General features: G+C 38.2%; 1 protein-coding gene across 1 annotated transcript; it reads left to right on the top strand.

The window, feature by feature from the left end:
* Positions 1–411: 411 nt before the first annotated feature.
* pias1b (protein inhibitor of activated STAT, 1b) lies at positions 412–11,731 on the top strand. Its single transcript, XM_084734139.1, has 14 exons — positions 412–456; positions 2,757–3,189; positions 3,405–3,489; positions 3,720–3,767; positions 5,461–5,551; positions 5,660–5,794; positions 5,922–6,027; positions 6,370–6,443; positions 6,672–6,832; positions 7,910–8,043; positions 8,131–8,305; positions 8,428–8,567; positions 9,540–9,577; positions 9,682–11,731. Exons 1-14 carry the CDS (start codon positions 433–435, stop codon positions 10,024–10,026), a joined length of 1,989 nt encoding a protein of 662 aa, XP_084590265.1. The 5' UTR covers positions 412–432; the 3' UTR covers positions 10,027–11,731.
* The last annotated feature ends 676 nt before the right edge of the window (positions 11,732–12,407 follow it).

Raw genomic sequence — 12,407 nt, 5'->3', positions numbered from 1 at the left:
ATAAAAGAACAGTTAGAACAGCCGAAATTACATCATTTTACTGTAGTTCAGCCTTTAAAACCAAGAAAAGAAAACACTTATGCCATGTCATAATACAACGATATCCAATCTAAGACGATATCTAGTCTCCTATCACAATATCAATATATTGTCTATTGCTTAGCCCTAATTACTTTGTATAAAATATTTAGCAATATGTTTTTTCTCAAGTGACTAATCAAATAATTAATCGTTGCAACCCTGGATAAAAAACAGGTAAAAGGGGCTGGGAGCGAGTGCAACAAAATACCCACATGAAATGGTCCCATATGAATTTTTCTGTTTTGAGACAGCGTCCCCTGCTGTCTGCTGTGAAGAAGCGACAGACAATTTTGAACTGACTCTGCTGTCCCTTGAGGATAGCTGTTGCGCATGCGCACCTAATGTAACAAGATGGCGGAGAGTGCGGAACTGAAGGTAAAGCGAGCCCCTACATAAGCTTAACAAATAGAGGTTTCACACAGTGAGATTTGAATTTCAAACCGTAGCACCATTGTTAATTGACAGTAGAGACCCCAGCAGTGTTGTTAGCAAAACATATAATACAAAAAAGCAGAGCAGTGGAGAGCAGACTAACTGTTAGCTGCCTGGCTAGCTCGTTAGCATTAGCTTTGTTATTGTTGCCGACGTTCCGTTAGGCTGCCTCTGCTGAGCGGCTCACCTGCAGATAAGGCCAGACATCGTTTTTCTGAAATATCAACACTCCATTCATGTCAACATTTTCAACTCAAAGATACTGTAATGATAAGACACAAGACATCATTAGTAGTACACCGGAGGGAGCGGGATGTCTGTTTAAAAATGGGCTCTGTCTATTCCCTGGAAGGCAAGCGCAGTTTAGACTCCATTAGCGTTATTTCTGATTAGATGTGACGGTAGTCTACGAAAAATGTCAATATTTACAATCTGGTTAGCTGTATTGTTACTCATTATTGTTCAAACACATGAGATAAAGTAAATACTGTATCGTGAAGTTTTGTTTCAATCAGATTACACAATTTTAAGACAGGCACTGTTAGCTAGTTGATGCTAAATTTACAGTGTCCTCTACTCTCTTGTTGATGACTACTTTTTAATTGACAGTAAACACTTGATATCATTATGAAACGTTTTGATCTCAACATATCTCTGCCCTGTTGACACTCCTCCTCTGGCTAATCATATGAGCCGTAACATTTCTTGACAGTGAAGACATCTGTCTTGTACAGCATAAAAGGTTTTTTATTTTTACAGATGCTCATCGGGTCTAGCTCAATGTACCACTGATATCTGGTGTTATCCGCAACGACATTATATGTTTTTATATGTGTTGCAGACTGGACTCGTTAATTAACATGCAGATGACCTTGATTGATAGTCAGAGTAGATTGCCACTGAACACTTTCATAAGGGCTTTATAATTGCAGGTTGTCTTTTTAATGCCAACATTAAGTGTTGCATTTGTGTGTGTGCCTGTGTTTGTATGATGTTGCGTTGCCTTTAAACAGTTATTCACAAGAGATTAGTATACACCAGGTGAACATAAGGACATGACTATTAGTCTGTACAGTATAAAGTAAGATAATTCAATGGCTTTACAAGAAACACTGCCTTTACAAATCTGAAAATGCAATTCTTTCATCGCCCTATGTCACAGCGGTGTTGAACCAATTCTGTGGTGATTTATAAGGTGTGTGGTGTTGCTTTATTCAACTGCATAAAAACCCATAAACATTAAGTTGTAAGTTTGTCAAAAGTATTAAAGTACTGATACTTTTTCAGTACCGCATGTTTTAAACAATACAATATTCATTCATCTTTGTATGGAAAGTTCTGAAGCTATAAATCAAATTATTTAAGTAAGTGCTCATTCAAGACTTCAGTTCAGTTAAGTGGTTATTGTGCTGTCTGAAATTTTGCTTGCTATATAGCAAAACCAGACAAGGCTGAAGGACTTTTTCTGTACTGGTACTGTTTGCAGGTTTTAATTTTTTTTAAAAAAGAAAAGAATTATCCACTTTTGTGTGTGTGGACTTTTTCCTGGAGTCTTGAAAGGTCTATTGAATATCATGTTTTTATTGTATCAGTGTTTAAGATTCTGGTATCATAACAAGTCTTTTACACGTTATTATGTTGTAAGATGTTTCTGTTATAAAATATAATCATGCAGTTGAGAATACGCCATTAACTACTTTCAGAAAAAAATGCCAGATTTGAATTAGCAGCTCTCTGACACTGTATCAAGAAAATGTCTCTGATGTATTGGATTTCATTAATTTGTACTGTCACAGATGTGGTGATGCTTTATGGATTAAAGCTTAGAAGAAGTTGACTGGATATAAGAAATCTGTTGTCTCTGCTTTCAGCCAATGGGTTATCTCTGCCCAAATCATCTCAGAGTGGTTGTGTTTGTTAATTATTGGCTCATGGCATCATGAAACTCTTAATGTTGGGCTTTTACTGAAATACTTGAAAGAACAAAAACTAACGAAATTACATGAATCTTTCTGCTCTAGGCATATTTCAGAAATGGAAATGTTATAGGTGTGGGCAATTTGCAAACTTGTGAAGGATTTATATGATTTAAAGAGAGAAAGGAATCAGACATATGATGTTAATAGTGGTTTAAACAATACAGTTTGAAGTCAGAATGAGAAAAGAAACTTGGTTCTTAACATCAGAATAGGTAAATGTGCTTTCCAGGGTGTAATAGACCATCTTTCACTCTTTTTCTCCAGCAAATGGTAATGAGCCTTCGAGTTTCGGAGCTCCAAGTGTTGTTGGGGTATGCAGGACGGAATAAGCACGGGCGCAAACACGAACTTTTGACCAAAGCTCTTCACCTACTTAAGGCTGGTTGCAGTCCTGCAGTGCAGATGAAGATCAAAGAGCTCTACAGACGGCGCTTTCCAATCAAAATGGTTTCGCCCGTGGACCTGGCTCTGCCCGGTGTTCATTCTGCCTCCAGCCTGCCCGCTGGTCTTGCCCAGCTGGGATTTGACAGCCATGGTTCCCCATCGCCTCTGCTGCCTGTTTCTTTACTCGGGCCTAAGCATGAGCTGAGTCTGCCTCATCTCCCCTCTGCCCTGCACCCCGTACACCCTGATGTCAAGCTCCAGAGATTGCCCTTCTATGATGTGCTGGATGAGCTTATTAAGCCAACCAGCTTGGGTAAGTACACCACTTCCTGCTCAGCTGTGTGTGCAGTGATAACATTTCTCTCACGTGTGCAAACTGATGGAGCTTTGTAACCACAGATATCTGAACCCTCACATGTCTAAAATATACTTGATAAAAGTTCAATATGAGTCTACTTTAGTGCCTGTAGTCATTTCTGTAGGTTCCTTTCTGACTGTCATTTTCTGTTCCTGGTTTCTTTTTCTTAGCTTCAGACAACAGTCAGCGGTTCCAGGAAGCTTGTTATGCCTTTGCATTAACACCACAGCAAGTTCAACAGATCAGCAGCTCCATGTAAGTGAGAAAGCTGTCTGGTGCAAATAGTCTTCAGCTGTCAGAGTGTGTAGAAGGAAGAAGAAATTATACTGTGAAAGCATTGTAATTACCACAGATTTTTTTTAATCATTGTTTACATGATTTACAAAGTCTGTGTTATCTGACATAACAAGAAATTAGAGGAAACTGAGTTGTTATTTAACGTGTGTTTTGACCAGCCTGACATGACTTCTGTTTTAATTCTTCAGGGACATATCTGGGACCAAATGTGACTTTGCTGTTCAAGTCCAGTTAAGGTAACATACAATCTAACATACTTTTCTTGAGACCAGAATAACTTTCTCTTTAAATCAAGAAGTTATTTGCATTCAGTGACACATAGGTCTGTGATAAGCTTCTCTCAGTTCTGAAGGAGCCAGAAATAGCTATGTCACTTGAATAGTTCTTATCATTTCTGTCATTCTTTAATCTTTAAACAAACATGTTAAACAACTAAACTGCTAATAATACATTTGTATGGATGAACTTTGATTAACCTAGACATCTGAAAACACCAAACTGAAACAAATATTCTACTCCCGTGAAGGAAGAAATAAACAGCCAACAACATGACTCAGTTATGCAATACTGCTGGTGCTTATTATTTTAACTTTTTCACACCGTGAACTTTTAGCAGCATTTTGACAGGTCTCACTCATGTGATACATGCTGTGCACCTGTGTCCGCCATATCGGTCAAAGTTTAGTTTAACATTTACATGATAGTTTAGGTTAACGGATCTCATTGGTTTATACTTTCCCCCCTCCGCGATATCTGATCTACTGATTTTGGCTAGTATTGGACTGATGCTGATACTGAGTATCAGATCTGTGTCATCCATTGTCCTAGAACCTCTTCCTCCTTAGAGGTCTAGTCTGAGTTTAAGATTCAGGAAAAAAAAAAGTTAAACCCATCACCTAAGTTTTAACTCTAACCAAAGTTATTTTTTAATTTACAGTTAGATTAGCCTGGCATCACCAGACTAATTCATAAACACAAATTTTATTATCATTATCAACAGGTGCAGACCAAAATTCCTCTTGACTCAACCAATCAGAGCAAGGAGACATGACATAGTGCTTAGCAACATGTTCAAGTTTAGGTCATGCTTGGTCTGTTTTCATGCAGGGAAAAAATGGTGGTCTCATGTAAAAGCTTCTCAAGTTTCAGCTCCATAGTTCAATAAAATGTGTTTCTGAAAACACAAAAAAAATGTTGATGCAGTGACAGATTCTTGATTTGCATCTAATCAGCACAGCTTAGTTTGACAGTTTTGCCTGAGTGTCATGAGCCTGGCGCGTTACACTTGAAAGTTGTGACTTTTCAAATCTAAGTCCATGACACTGCTTCCCTGTCAGTCATGGTATCAAACCCACACCGTATTAAATAAGTGGTTGTGATTGGCCAGAAAAGATCCTGGACGGGTAAAAATCTGTCTGAACAGGAGGCTGCCCAGATGTGTCTGGCAGAGCAAATGAAACATGAGCTTGCAGATTTGTTTGATTCAAAGGCTAGACAAAGATAGGAATTAAGATGAATTAGCATGAAAACTGTTTTTGAATTGTGGAATGAAAGAGCCACACACGCTGCAAGTTTTTAAAAATAAGCAATAAAAAAATTCAGACACATTTGACTTGACAATATGGGCAAAAATTTATCGCAAATTCAATTACAGGAGTCTAGTTTTTTGATATTTTTGTACCTACAACTTTAACCTAAAACAGTCAAACTAAGTAGACACACTTTGTTGGTGTTGTTTTATTTGAGAAAGAATATCTAAAATTGACTTGAGTGAATTAAAAATCACTGTATGGATGAATGCCATCTTTTAAGAAAAAAAGCAAGCAAGGCAATGTTTTTGTCCAAGTCAAAACTTAACTGAAATATTGTTCCCATTATCCCTCAGCATTTGAGCTTACCTCTTCTGTAACTCATTTTTTTCATTTTCAGATTTTGTTTATCAGAGACAAGTTGTCCCCAGGAGGATCATTTCCCCCCTAATCTGTGTGTGAAGGTCAACGGCAAACCTTGTAATCTCCCAGTAAGTTCAGGCAGTTTCTTGTCAGTCTGTCTTGTCACATTTTCTGTGTGTTAGACCAACACCTACAGAGAAATAAAGTCACTGATGTTTTCTGTTTTTTGTCTGCAGGGATATCTTCCTCCAACCAAAAATGGAGTTGAACCAAAAAGGCCCAGTCGCCCCATCAACATCACCTCTCTTGTCCGCCTGTCCACCACGGTCCCCAACACAATTGTGGTGTCATGGACTTCAGAAATTGGGAGGGTAAGAAGATCCAGGCAAAATTTTATGAATCACATGTCATAGCCCATTCAGAGTGATTGCTGAAATAGGATATGAGTCACCTCACTGCGACATGTTGTGCTTATCACTTTAATCTTCTCTTTGTCAGAGTTTTTCCATGGCTGTTTATTTGGTAAGACAGCAATCATCTGCAGTGTTATTGCAAAGACTACGGTCCAAAGGAATTAGGAACCCTGACCACTCAAGAGCACTGAGTAAGTTGCCACTTGATTTTACAGTAAAACCAAAGAATATAGTAACTCTTGTGTATTTTTTGTGGCCTGTGACCACATAGTCACAGGCCAGTCATAGTTTTGGTAGGACCCAAAAAGACACTAAGTTGTGCAGCGTTATATTTGTTGTTCGACTGCTGTTTTTTTGCAGAGCTTAAATTTTCCTCCTTATTTTTATTGGTTACTCGGGAGTATGGGGGGCTTTACCGTAATCCTGGTGTGATGTTTCTCTTTATATCATTGTATTCTATGTGTATTAATCATTGTTTATTTTCTGAGGGAGTTTGTGGTCAATCATTGTGTTTTACTTTTTCTTTCTCACAGTCAAGGAGAAATTAACAGCTGATCCAGAGAGTGAGATCGCCACCACAAGTCTACGAGTCTCTCTTCTGTGTCCTGTAAATGTCCCACTATACTTCTTAATTTGGAAAAAAAAAGCACGTTATTGTAGTTAGTTGTGTCATTAAGCCTATTAGCAGATCAACAAGAAATTGATCAACAATTCTATAATATTGTATACTATCAACGATCTACAATATTCCTTAATTCAGTCATTATAAAACAAAGTTGTGCCGTATGCAATGCAATACCGACAAGTGAAATTTATTTTGTGTTATGTGTTACAGCTGGGTAAGATGAGACTGACAATCCCATGCAGATCGATGACATGCTCTCACCTTCAGTGCTTCGATGCTACACTTTATATCCAAATGAATGAGAAGAAGCCGACCTGGGTGTGTCCAGTCTGTGACAAGAAAGCACCGTATGAGCATCTCATTATTGACGGGTGAGTGCAACACTGCTTTATCTAGTACTGGGTTTAATACTATCCTTCCACTTTGATGGTTTTGTTTTCAGCATGTAAGGTATGAAATAAATTGCAGATAATTATAGTGTTTCCCGTGAAGCTGAAGTGAGTGCTGGTGAGAGTGCTCCCGTGTTATTTCACAGGGTTGTCCACCAAAGACATGTGACATCACACATTCCTGATAGATTACTTTATAATCATTATGCAATTAACTCGGAGATTTTTGAGAAAGGGGAGAAAATTGTTGCTGTGAGAACATTCAAGAGAGAATCCCTCTACAGGTTATCATAAGGCAACTCCTGGATTTATTATGTAAATCAACTTCCTGCATCATTCTTTGTCAGCTCAGTTGCACCTGAAGCCCCCACTGAAGCAACACCTTGTTTTTTTATATATATATATAGAAGAGGTTTTTGGTTTAGGGCTGCAGTCAACCAAAGTGTGATCTAACTGGTAGCCAAATGATTGCTAATTAAATTTACATCTGCTGGACATGTCTATCAATTAAATCCACACACAGCAGCAACACAAACACAGCAGCTACATGGATGACAGAGCAGAACTGGCTTTTATTTAAGAATGAAACACTAATGCAGCTTATGCTGCAGTAATGTTAAACTTTAACTAAAAGCTACATGAAAAAAAAATCATCATCCAACCTCCAACTGTCCTTATGTAGTTGGATTCAAGTGAAGCTTAACATTAACATGGTACTCTTTCTCATTAGCAACATGCTAACTCCAAATTCTGGTATGCTATCACTTAGATTGGAGCCAAGTAAATGTTCAGTAAATATCCTATCATGCAAAAAATAAAGCACATCTGGTTGGCATTTGTCCCTCCTGCTCCTAAAAATAAAGGATTGAGAAGCGCTTCTTTCCTCATTAAAGCAACACAGCGACTGTCTGACTAATGAGAATTTGATCAGACAATAGCAGATCAACCTGCAGCTTTAATACGTGCCAGTAATACTGCATTTGCAAAGTATAGATTTTATGGGGAGATAAAATACTAACGTAATTCTGGTTGCTATTGAATGTCACACTGTTTTCACAGGTTGTTCATGGAAATCTTGAATAGCTGTTCTGACTGTGATGAAATCCAGTTCAAAGAAGATGGAAACTGGGCTCCCATGAGGTCAAAGAGAGAAGTGCAGGAGGTGTCTGCTTCTTTCAATGGTGTAGACAGTGGTATGTAACTCACACATTTTAGATTCTTAAAGTAAATTTTTCATTGTGATCTGCGAGCATAGTGTGAGTTGGCTGTTTTCTTTGTAGATTCATCTCGGACAGAAACGCATGAGCAGAAACGATCATCTAATGACAACAACAAGAAAGTTGATGTGATTGACCTGACACTGGATAGCTCCTCAGAGGATGAGCTAGATGATGAGCCGCCTCCTAAAAGGGCCTGTCCCTCACTGTCGCCTGTCTCTCCACCTCCAAACAAAGGGTGAGTCTCCAAACCACAAACAGAAACTCAGATCAACATAAACAAGTGTGTTTGGTATCTTTGTGCTCAGCTCTGTCATGTTACTTGTTTTGTTACTAACTTGCGACGTTGTTTCCCCTCAGAGTGCTGAACCTACACAGCCAGGCCTCACCTGTGACCAGAGCTCCCAGCATGCCCCCTGTGGAGACCAGTTACATTCCTCCCCCTCCACCTCTTATCCAAGACTATCGCCACTATTATCACCAAACTAGTGACCTGCCAGGTAGATCTTTCACTTGCCTCAAAGGATCAGTTCAGATTTTTAAGTTAAAGTCTCTCTTGGTACAATAGTCACATGCCACTATGTATGTTGGAAAAGTTATTGATCAAAGTACTCAATTAGTCTGTCCATACTGTCTTCTGATTCCTAAGTGGATAAATTGAAGTTTTTTTTGTGATGGACATCAGAGATAATGATAATGTAGGTAAGGGGGACAAACTACAATAACTTAACTACTTTTTGAAAACCTCTTTGTCACCTGAAGTTTTTTTTATTAACCCTGCATTACAGTCAATGTCTGAGATCATAATTTCCCGGTTGAAATTTCCAACTTCTGCTCCAGTTGTGCAACACCAAACATAAACCATAAACATGGCTGATCTTGACAAACTGATGTTTCTGCGGGCTTTTACCACAGGCAATTGTGCCCATAGTGTTACTTAAAAAGATAGCTGTTTTAATGAGAATGGATTTACAAGTGTGTGTGCTGTTCCATTGTAGTTTTTCAAGTCAAAGGTCTGAAATGAGCAAAGTTTGAGTTGTCTGGAATGCACTGTTGACAATATCCAAGCAAGCGTATCTTTGAACACAGCTGTTTGGGGTTGTCACAATTTCAGTATTAAAATCAGCTTTCAGTTTCACTTATTGAAATTGAAGGCAGATTCAAGAATTCTGCCAGTATTGCAATGTCAAGCGAGTGTCTTACGAAAGCGACACTTGACAGATGACACAGTATAGCTTACCGACCGTTCTATCACACTTGATACCACAAGTCAAGAATTTATAGTCTAAGAATGGCATAACCATCAGTGCAAAGAAAGGTTATATCCCAAAATCAAATCCCTTAAAAAATCAAAAACAGAATCCTGGAAAAGATTTTTCTGGTTCCCAGGCTCAACAATTTATAAATGTAAATATTGGCAGTGTATATCCAGAATGAGGTAAATGGACTGACTCCTCCTCCTTTTCTTACAGATCTAAGTTTCTTCTCTTTCCTCCAAGGCGACAATCAGGTATATTAACTCAAACACCTGAACTTTAGGAGCATCATACAGCAGAATGTTTGTGTTATGTTGGATGTTGTTGTGTTGATGGTCACTCTTTTCTGTCCTGTTAGCATTACAACATGGTGATGGCAGCCGCAGCAGCTGCATCAGCGTCAGCCTCAGAGGACCACGACCTGCTCCTCAACCGCTTCCTGCCCTACAGCTCCTCTCAGATGTTACGGGAGCAGCCGGGCACCCCTGGGAGCAGCACGCTGGCAGCCACCAACGGAGGCAGCAACAGCGGGAGCACCAGTAGTTTGGTGTCCTCCAGCAGTCTGCGGGACCGTGACAAAGACAGAGAACGAGACAGAGACAGGGACAGCCACGCCATCTCAGGATTGTCGAGGTCCTCGGTGGAAGCTGCAGCAGCGGCAGCCATTTATGGCTCCATATCTGACGTTATCTCTCTTGACTAGATCCACACAGAACTGAAAGACAAGGGAGACCTGGAGAACGAGAGTTCTTTGTAAATAAGGACGAGGAAGATGAAAGAATACAGTGCTATGTACAGAGAGGAAAATCTATTTTCAATTTTACTTATGTGTATATAAACTTAGGACGCTTCTTGTCCGGTGAGTTACTTCAGTTGATATTTTTCTGTGAATACTGAAGACTTTTTCACACCTCTTCATGTGGTCCTTTGATTATATTGTACCTTTTGTACCTGGTTTTTACAGTTTTGTTTCGATATTCCATGTCAATGGCATTATTTCAGTATAATGTTATGTGCACAGAACCCAATGAGGTGACACCTTATGGAACATGATATTTAGAATATAAAGAAAATGGGCATTGTTATAGATGTACAAAAGGCAAGTCACAGCAAAACAGGAAAATGTGGAAACACTTTCTTTATTTTCTAAATGGCATCATTTCTGTCAAAAAATATGTTTTGACAGCAGAAAGATCTGGCCATTTTTGCCATCACTGTAGATTTTTCTGTTTAAAGACATTCATGCTGTGGTCATATTATTTTTAAAGAATTATTTATGATGTAAGTTATGTTGGATGTATGCTGTTTTTTAAAGAAGCATTCCCTATGCCTCTAGGAACTGTTGCCACTAGAATTGCAAAAGCAAACGCTAGATCCTTCTGTTGTCAGAACTGCACTCTTCTTCGCTTGTTTGAGTCGAAACAAATATGAACAATATTGTATAGTTCAGACTGTACCTAAAAAAACATAAATTGGGAGTAAGTCAGTATTGTAAGACCAGGCTTTTTCAGTGTGTGAATGAATGCCACTCGTCCAACAAGCAGCCTTCTGTCGTCACATGACACAATTGGACCTTTATACACATCTAAGATTTGCAATGTTGTGTATTTTTCTTTTAATCTGTTTTATTTTGCATATTACACTTAAAAATATACACAGAAAGCGGCACTGAAGTGACACATTTCTGCTCCACTTTAAAGACAAGACTAGTTTCTGGTCCACTTGAGGTAATTTTTTTAATTGACTGATAAATGAAGTGGATGCAAGTGGATTAATACCATTACACAGTGTCTTTTTGTTTGATTTTAGCACTTGCTTTTTACATAAAGGCTGTGTGGAGCAGTGAAGCGTTCACAGTTGCATTAAACACTTCAAGAGTAGTTTTCAGCTTTGCATGTCTCTGCGAATTACCTGAAAGCTAATATGTTTGAGTGCTATGCTGTTCCTTAGTGAGGCCACAGGATGCATAGCCCTTTTTTTGTTAAGTGTATTTGCAACAGCCTATAAGTTACTGTGATAGCTTAGTCTTTGAGTGTATCACAAACTGCATTTTGGCCCAGAAGTTTAAAACCATTGAAGTTATTATGGACGCCTCCCCTCCCTTTATTTTTCTTGACTTGTGCTTACAATTAGGATTATTTATTATCATATATATTTTCAGCATTTGTTTGATTTGTGGATATGCATTGCTGTCATTGTATGTGATATTTCTTTTGTAATTATATAATTAATGCTATTTAAAGATGTCATTGTTGCTTGACATGCATTGTAACATTTTCTGTTTCTCTGTCCGTTTTACTATCAGATGATGTCAATAACTCAATAGAGGCTTTGATCATTTTGAACCGCTACAAGGTCTACTGTGCTGTTTGATATTTGTAAGAATTAAACAGATATAAGAAAGTGTAGTTCGTCTAAGGACAGTCCTGATTCACCTGCATGTGTTCTTCTGTTATAGTATGCAGTGAGATGTCTTTGAATTCAGTTTCTTGTTTGGCAGAAATCCTAAGCTTAATCACTAGTTTTAAGCAGCACATGCATATAATGATCATTGCCATTAATTTTAATCACAGTAGCCATGAAATGGCAAGTAATTCTGAAAAATACTCATCACAATTTCTCAACAAAACTGTGTCTTCAGGTTGCGTCTTTGGTCCAATCGACTCAAAGACTCCTCATTCACTATCAAACATGATCAAGAAAAGCAGCAATTCTTTATATTTAAGAAGCTGGAACCAACAAAGGTTTGATATTTTTGCTTGAAAAATGACTGAAAAGATAATCAATTGACTAATTATTGCAGTTGTGTATATATAGAGGTAGATAAACTGGACAGTATTAGCTTTTTGCAGGTATATTATCATGAATGTGTGCCAATAAATTACAAGAATTTGCTATATGGAAATGCCAATATAGTGCTGTTTCCAGGTTTAGAAATTGAGACCTATTACATATGGGTTTTTTTTCCACTAGAGGGCATTGACAAGTGTCTTTTTTTTACTGTAAAATGTCCCGCTAAGAACATATATTGAAAAAAATGTCTTTGAACAAGACATAGAGTCTACAGCCATGGTAGCGGGTCTC

Source organism: Lutjanus erythropterus, chromosome 13 (assembly GCF_056507025.1).
Source record: "Lutjanus erythropterus isolate fLutEry1 chromosome 13, fLutEry1.hap2, whole genome shotgun sequence".
NCBI lineage: Eukaryota > Metazoa > Chordata > Actinopteri > Lutjaniformes > Lutjanidae > Lutjanus > Lutjanus erythropterus.
This window is presented reverse-complemented; position numbering and strand designations above follow the sequence as displayed.

Coding starts and splice junctions, on each gene's coding strand:
- pias1b (XM_084734139.1), top strand. CDS start 433: ATGGCGGAGAGTGCGGAACTGAAG. Junction 6,028..6,369: donor TGACCACTCAAGAGCACTGA/GTAAGTTGCCAC, acceptor TCTTTCTCACAG/TCAAGGAGAAATTAACAGCT. Junction 8,568..9,539: donor CCAAACTAGTGACCTGCCAG/GTAGATCTTTCA, acceptor CTTTTCTTACAG/ATCTAAGTTTCTTCTCTTTC.